This window comes from Branchiostoma floridae, chromosome 17 (genome assembly GCF_000003815.2).
Source record: "Branchiostoma floridae strain S238N-H82 chromosome 17, Bfl_VNyyK, whole genome shotgun sequence".
Taxonomy (NCBI): Eukaryota; Metazoa; Chordata; class Leptocardii; order Amphioxiformes; family Branchiostomatidae; genus Branchiostoma; species Branchiostoma floridae.
In genome coordinates this window covers 17926311-17933300 of record NC_049995.1, presented here as the reverse complement: position 1 = coordinate 17933300, position 6990 = coordinate 17926311, and the positions used below count along the sequence as shown (strand labels likewise).

General features: G+C 41.9%; 2 protein-coding genes across 2 annotated transcripts in view; both read right to left on the bottom strand.

Annotated features, from left to right (window-relative positions):
• The window catches only part of LOC118404435 (UPF0193 protein EVG1 homolog), a 4032-nt gene extending 1995 nt beyond the window's left edge, over positions 1-2037 (bottom strand). The window contains exons 1-3 of the mRNA XM_035803509.1: positions 1889-2037; positions 1466-1528; positions 484-684 (exon numbers count right to left, since the gene is read on the bottom strand). Coding sequence (XP_035659402.1) covers positions 484-684; positions 1466-1528; positions 1889-1976 — 352 coding nt within the window. The 5' untranslated portion in view covers positions 1977-2037. The remainder of the gene's footprint in view (positions 1-483; positions 685-1465; positions 1529-1888) is intronic.
• Positions 2038-3263: 1226 nt separating this feature from the next.
• The window catches only part of LOC118405079 (exosome complex component MTR3-like), a 6286-nt gene continuing 2559 nt past the window's right edge, over positions 3264-6990 (bottom strand). Inside the window, exons 5-10 of the mRNA XM_035804479.1 lie at positions 6761-6823; positions 6128-6188; positions 5186-5271; positions 4723-4782; positions 4160-4270; positions 3264-3724 (exon numbers count right to left, since the gene is read on the bottom strand). Of these exons, the coding sequence (XP_035660372.1) occupies positions 3581-3724; positions 4160-4270; positions 4723-4782; positions 5186-5271; positions 6128-6188; positions 6761-6823 (525 nt within the window). The 3' untranslated portion in view covers positions 3264-3580. The remainder of the gene's footprint in view (positions 3725-4159; positions 4271-4722; positions 4783-5185; positions 5272-6127; positions 6189-6760; positions 6824-6990) is intronic.

Below are 6990 nucleotides of genomic sequence, written 5' to 3'. Positions count from 1 at the left end.
ATCCGTACACACCGCCTCTGTAAATACAAACAAACAAACATTACTATACGCCACCAGGCTGCCTAACCGTGCCTTCTCTTTATCCGTACACACCGCCTCTGTAAATACAAACAAATAAATAAACATGTTATCTCCATATGCCATCAAGCTGCCTAACCGCGCCTTCTCTTTATCTGTACACACCGCCTCTGTAAATACAAAGAAACAAACAAACAAACATGTTATCTCCATATGCCATCATGCTGCCCTAACCTTTTTTTTGTGTGTACAGTAGAAGCTGCTTAATTGCACACCCGATTTGCCAGTGTATTTTGTGCAGTTATCCAGATGGTGCAACAATGCGAAGTTATCCAGCTGGACCGCTCTGGTTTTGGATTTTGGAATGCCGCTAAAGAACTAACAGAAGTGTACGGCAATCCATTGTGCAATTAACTGGCTTCTACTATACCTTGAGTGATCACTAATATAAAGAAACACACAAACAAATAAACAAGTACTGACTCTTTGGTCTGGGTCTATAATCCTCTGGCTGTGCGGCCGGTGAGCTCTCGCAAGCTTCCTTTGACCTCCGACCTCCCAGGTATGTCCGTGGGTTGACCTTTTTGCTGGGGGTCACGGGCGCGACGGGGCGCTGGGGACGCTGGCTGCTGGTTGGTGGACAGTTGAGGGGGAGGGTGCCGCCATCTGGAACAGAAACAGATGAGTTTTTTGCATGCTTTAGTTTAAACAAAATTCTTGGTTCCAATCTCTAGACCAGCAGGCCCTTGGATGTTGTGAGTTTGGCAAATGTACTTTAGACCCATATTTTCTTCACTCAACTCAGGTAAAATTGATGACCATCTAGCTTTCTTTATTCTATCTCTTCTAAACCATTGATAGTTCTGACTCTATACTACTAGTAGTATATCTACTACAGTAATTATAACTACTAACTATACAACATTCAACTACTGTTTTTACTACCAGGGTTCTCCCTAGAGGGTGGAATAAGGGAGGCCCTCCAATATAATCTCAGCCAGCTCCACTACTATACTATTTTTCAAATTTAGTGTGTTTCTTCCCTATTTTCTTTGTTACCTTTGCTAAAATTAATGACAATTCACAGATTTTTGTGCCAAGTGGCATCACTTTTTCAGTCAGCATTGTCTGCAAAAACTTGTGAATGAGCAATGATCAAAACAATAGTCGTTTTGCCACTTCACAACAAAGGAATCACAACAATATATTATACTTGTAGTATTTGACACCCTCTGTCATTGCAAAATGAACCCATTTCCATGAAAGCGCAACGCGTTGGTGCGGGTTATTTTTGCCAGCCCCTCCACTATACTACAAATTCTGGGGAGAACCCTGACTACTACATGTACCATTACTCACTGTTAAGTCTGTACTAATACAGTAAGATCCTTGTTGTCTAATTTGTCTGGAAATAAAACTGAACCAGCACAACCACAGGTAAACGCACCTTTCATCGTCTGCTTGAGTTTTCTCTGCTGGAAATTCGTCAGCTTCGACTCCTGCATCATGACTGGGGATTCAAAACAAAGATATGTCATAATTTGGCACAACTTCATTTCAAGAGTAGAGTAGGTAGACTTCTTTAAATAAAACATGTAGATAGATTAACGTTACTTATACTGCATCGGTACATCTCTTTCAATGACTTTAAATTCATGTATTTTCCCCATGTGGTGGTATTATGGCATATCCGGTGGAATTTATGAGAGTTGGTGCTAAACAGAGCAACAAAAACAACAAATTATTTTTGTGACGGACGCTTGGTATACCACACACACACACACACACACAGATACCGCCTTAAATCGCCACAAGACACCATCAGTTTTAACCCCAGACCCTTCCCTGTGTTCTTATCTCGGTCCCGCACCTTTAAGGAGCTCCTGAGTCTCCTTACTGTACTGGGCCTGCTGAGTGTTCCACATCCCTCCTCGCGCGACGGGCTGTCGGGCCGCCATCTTGGACCGTTTGGACAAGACGCGCCAAACGCTTAACAACCAGCTTTCGTGAAACACAACACAACAAGGAAAAAAAAAACGACCTAAAATCATTAATTAAAAATTTGGTAATTAACTAGTACATGTATTAGTGGATTAATAAGTACTACAATGATCGGATAAACTAAAACCAAAATGCATGTATATGAAGGCGGTCTTGGCGTTTTGATGCGGTTGGATGCTTTGTTTTGCTATCGTCGCCATGGCAGCAAGTACGTCACCACTGCAGTTCTACCCAACACGGACAGGTGGCACTTCAGTTGTAGAGTTCACAGGACATTTTTCAATACGAGGATATTAAACCTCTTTCGTTGAAATGTAACAAAAGCAAAACAAAACATATAATTACACAAATAACGAATCCTTTTTTCTAACTTAAAGAAAGTTTTAAAAGTTAAGTACCTTCCTTCTACCTTGTCCTCAAGAGATGCCCCACTTTTAGGGTCTGTAATGCCTTCTCCTAAATAAGCCCACTAGTAATATATACTAAGTATATATGATTTAAGCGTTGTCAGCAAATTGTAAAGCATTCTCAGTCGAATCAATTATGTAGCACGTTGTAGCTAGTTGGGTTGTTCATTCCTTGACAAAGACTGGTGCTGTTCAGTCGAAAATTTGGGTGAGTCCAATTTTTCTTTGGTTGGATATTACAATGAGTTCAAGGGCAACACAAAACTGTGAGTACTAAAAAAATTTTACCCTTATTATGAAATCTACCTGATCCGGCAGTTTAATACTGAACAAATAACAGAACACATAGAACATGGCACACAAACTATAAATTCTTTATTTCTTATCTTTTTTATTTCAGACTATTGAGACCTTGCTCAAGACTCGAAATACATTTCTAGCTTAGTTTTACGGAAATAGTTAAAATAATTACTAGTACTGGCACTAAAGTATCGTTGTGTGCAGATAGAGTAGACCTTACAAAGAGTCATGTCGATTATTTAACTATGTCCATACATTGTATAAAATAATGGAATATTCAAAAGTCTTAGCTTACATATGTGAAAAAATAGTTTATACCAAAACTACTCCCAAGCAAAATGGACAATTCATTTATTACTTCCGTATCTGTTTTGTTAAGTGTTTATCTGTTTTACTTGCCGCTCTACTGTACCATACCAGTTTCACAGGATGGCAGCAACATTTTCTTACAACAGTGTGAGAAACAGCTAAAGTTGAGGTTTTCTTAGACTCGGTTGCAATCTTCGAATGGGGCTGGGTTTTTTCTTGGGGGGCGGGGGGGGGGGGGGGGGGGGGCATTGAAAGTGGACTGTGAAAGAGGTCATAGTAGAAGACTGTGACCACAAATGACCTGGTGGCATCCCTGGTCAATCAGAATTTCATGCTTGTCAGAGGATCTGCTCCCCAGTGTAAGAGCATCTAGTGCGTACAATTTCTTGTTATTTTAAGAAAAGCGCGTCCAGATGACGCCATGACGCATGCCTGGCTAAAAGCCTGCTGGTCTCTTCAGTCTCATGTCCGTCCGTTCATCTTCTAATATGACCTTTGACCTTGTGCATGAGCAGTTCATACGGTGAAGTGGCTTATATGTACTCTCATGTCTGCCCGTTTTGTCCCTCTGTGCTCGCATGGCTCGACTTCGGATCCAAGGCGGGGATCTTCTTTCTTGTAGACGTGACTAAGCAGTCTTTAAGGATGGGGTAGATTCCTTGGCATCCACCGATGCACGTCTTCACGGCCTGGGGACACAAGAAGCATGGTCTTAGAAGGAATTTGTCTAAGATATTGTGGTCACTTCAAATGAATCTCCCTAAGTTCGGAGTTGTCAGATTGGTGCTTTATAGTTCAACTTTACTTACCTTTTGTAATAGCAAGGTGTTGTTTTTAGCATGTCTGTGTGTGTATATGTGTGTGTGTGTGTGTTGGTCTGTGTGTGTGTGTGTGTCTGTGTGTGTCTGTCTGTGTGTGTCTGTGTTTGTCTGTGTGTGTGTCTGTGTGTGTATTGGTGTGTGTGCATGTCCTTCTGTGTGTGTCTGTGGGACTGGAAAGTTCTCAAAACAGTATGGGTGGGGGTCTGCCCGAACCTTTTGACATAGATGCAGAGCAGAAGTAGAGTCATAACACTTGATTAACAAATAAACAAAGAAAGAAACAAACAAATACTGTGTGCTGACCTGTACAGCTGTTTGTTGCTGCAGATGTCCGTCTAACGTTAGTGCCGACACCTGGTTCAGCGATGGCAGCAGTCCGACCGTCACCATCCCATGGTCCTCTGCACTCTCCCCCTGAAAATGAAACACCTTATACACAGTACTAGCCTGGGTACCATCCGGATAGTAGTTTGCTCTTATGTTTGCTTCTGTCTGGAGATGTCGACATGCACTATCAAACTGTTTGGTGGCAACGTCAGTTAATGAGCGAATTAAAAAATAGGTTCTAGAGCGCTCATTTGATAACAATGGGCCCTCCCACAAGTGGAAGGAGGGTGTTTCGGGTGTTGGAATGCCTGTTCGAACGAGCACTTAAACCCATTCCTTAATTCGCTCATACTTAGTGACATTTTAAAAGTTATTGCACTCCGAACAGCTGGTCCGATAGTTGCCATAGATTGAGCCATAACCCCAGCCAGCAAGAAATTGTGTAAACCCAGGCTGCTAAGCATCCACTTCATTTTCAAAATTAACAGAACCATCTACACACCAAACTGAGTGGATAGGCTTTTATGTCAACCACTCACCTCCTGACTTAACTCCTCACCCACACTGGGGTCCAACAACTGTCTCTCCCCACACTGTCTCTGGAACAGGTCAGGGGTCAAGGTTAGGGTCAAGCTGTATGTCAGGGGTCAAGGTCAGGGTTCAACAATAGGGCAGGGTAAAGGGTGGGGTTCCACTAAGGTCAGAGTTTGAGGCTAGGGTTTCACTATAGGTCAGAGGTCATGGTCTATCTTAGGTTTCACCACCATAGGCCAGGCTTCAAGGTTAGGGTTCAAAAGGTCAGGGGCAAGTTAAGGATTCCTCTAAAGGTCAGCACTCAAGGTTTTGGGGTTCCACTTTAGGTAAGGGGTCAAGATTTGGTTATACCATAGATGTAGGTCAGGGGTCAAAGTTTGGTTTCATCAAATGCTGAATTCACAATTACGACTGAAAGTGTATATTGGATGATTATAACTGTTTAAAAGTCGAGGAAACCATGGTTACCACGGAACACCCCGCCACGATGTCATACATCATGACTCCCGCATCGGCCAATCCCGCGGCGGCACAGGTGATCGCAGCTGCCAGGGCTGTAAACAAAAACAAAAACAACACCAATAAACAACAACAACAACACATCACAGGGAAAGAAACTGTTGCATCAATAAGTACAGCAACAAAACATGTCACAGGGAAAACACTAATGCATAGTATTACATACTGTAATTCACTTTGTCTTCACGGTACCAAACTTTCAACGGTCTGAGAAAATTTAACTTGTTCTCGGAACTAAATGTTCACTGTCGAGGCAAGTGCACATAAAAAAGTCTGTGAATTATTTGTTATCAGTAATGATAAGTTCACGTTACAGTCGTCACCGTGAAAACCGTGAACATAACAGTACATTGAAAAAATCAGGAATTACAGTATACTGGTCAGGAAACTTTTTATAGGCTTTGCTTTATCGGCAGCTCGGCGTTTCAAAATATGAACAACAAATTCGATGTATGCTACCAGATTTTGTCAATCTGTGAGGTCAGACAGGGCTTGAAATACTTTTTTTCTGCATATACCTGAACTGGTGCAGATAACATTGAACATGCACCAGACAAACTTTACCTGCACTACTCTGAATTTAGGAAATATGGATCATACTAAAATAGTTCAGAAACCATTGCTATTTTTTCTTTTAATGTAGCTAATGTACATGGACCAGTGCAGGTTAGGTGCAGGTAGACACCAGAGATACCTGCACAGCTCCAATTTTACCTGCACTAACCTGCATATGCAGGTGGTATTTCAAGCCCTGTCAGAGGTCAGAAAATTCCTCTACCCTTTGTCAGGGTGGCCTTGAACTTTTTGAAGCTTACGTGACTCATGTGTCATGACTTATGTGTTAGTAGAAGAATAAGAAAAGTACAAGATCGTTTACTATTGTTTACCCACCGCTGCCGTCGTCTTGTAATACTGTGATGTAAACATCGACCTGAGACTTTGGGAACCTGTCCTGTAAAACAACAAACAAACAAACAAACTTACAAACCACTGTTATAATTGTGGTGTCTTGTGTGGCATAACTGGTAGAGCATTTGGGTTGGGAATCTAGAGGTCCAGAGTTTGATATTTGCCGTGCCCCAACATTGTTCCCTTGGGAAAGGCCCTTTACACGACCTTCCTTGCTTCATCTAGGTGTAAAAATGGGTACCTGAGAGGGGAGGTAAAAGAAAGAACTACCTTTACCTTCTGTCTGTACTGTGTCACTGTTAAAATAAGTTACTAACTTGATTGCAGTGCCACATTGTCCTCATCTGTCTAAAAGCAAACAAAACAAAAAAACAAAAAACACAACGACACAACTTCAGCGCACTATCTTACTTCTTATTTCTATCAGTACAAGTAAATATTTCTCCAAACCCTTGAGTGGCCGCTATAGACAGGTTTGACTGTATTTATAAGCTAGGCGTCCAGGAACTAAGGATGACGGTTGAGAGAGCAGGCGGTCTCGTCGTTGATGTCCCTGCGTAGGAGGATTGGCAGTTTAGATGTCAATCTTGATCATGATAAAAATGTTCCACTCACCAAGCAGACCGCAGGCTCCAGGGCCTGTAGGACAATCAACGCCCCGTCCTTCTCCTGGTTATCCTGAAACACAAACAAGGAGAAGATGTCTTCCCAGGATACCGTAAGTCTTCAAATGTTCAAATGAGGTTATACTTTGCTATTTCTACGGTAACCATGAATTCATGTCACCCCATTTATGCATTTCTGATGAATATCTACAGACTGCAAAAAAATCTCCGAAAATCCAG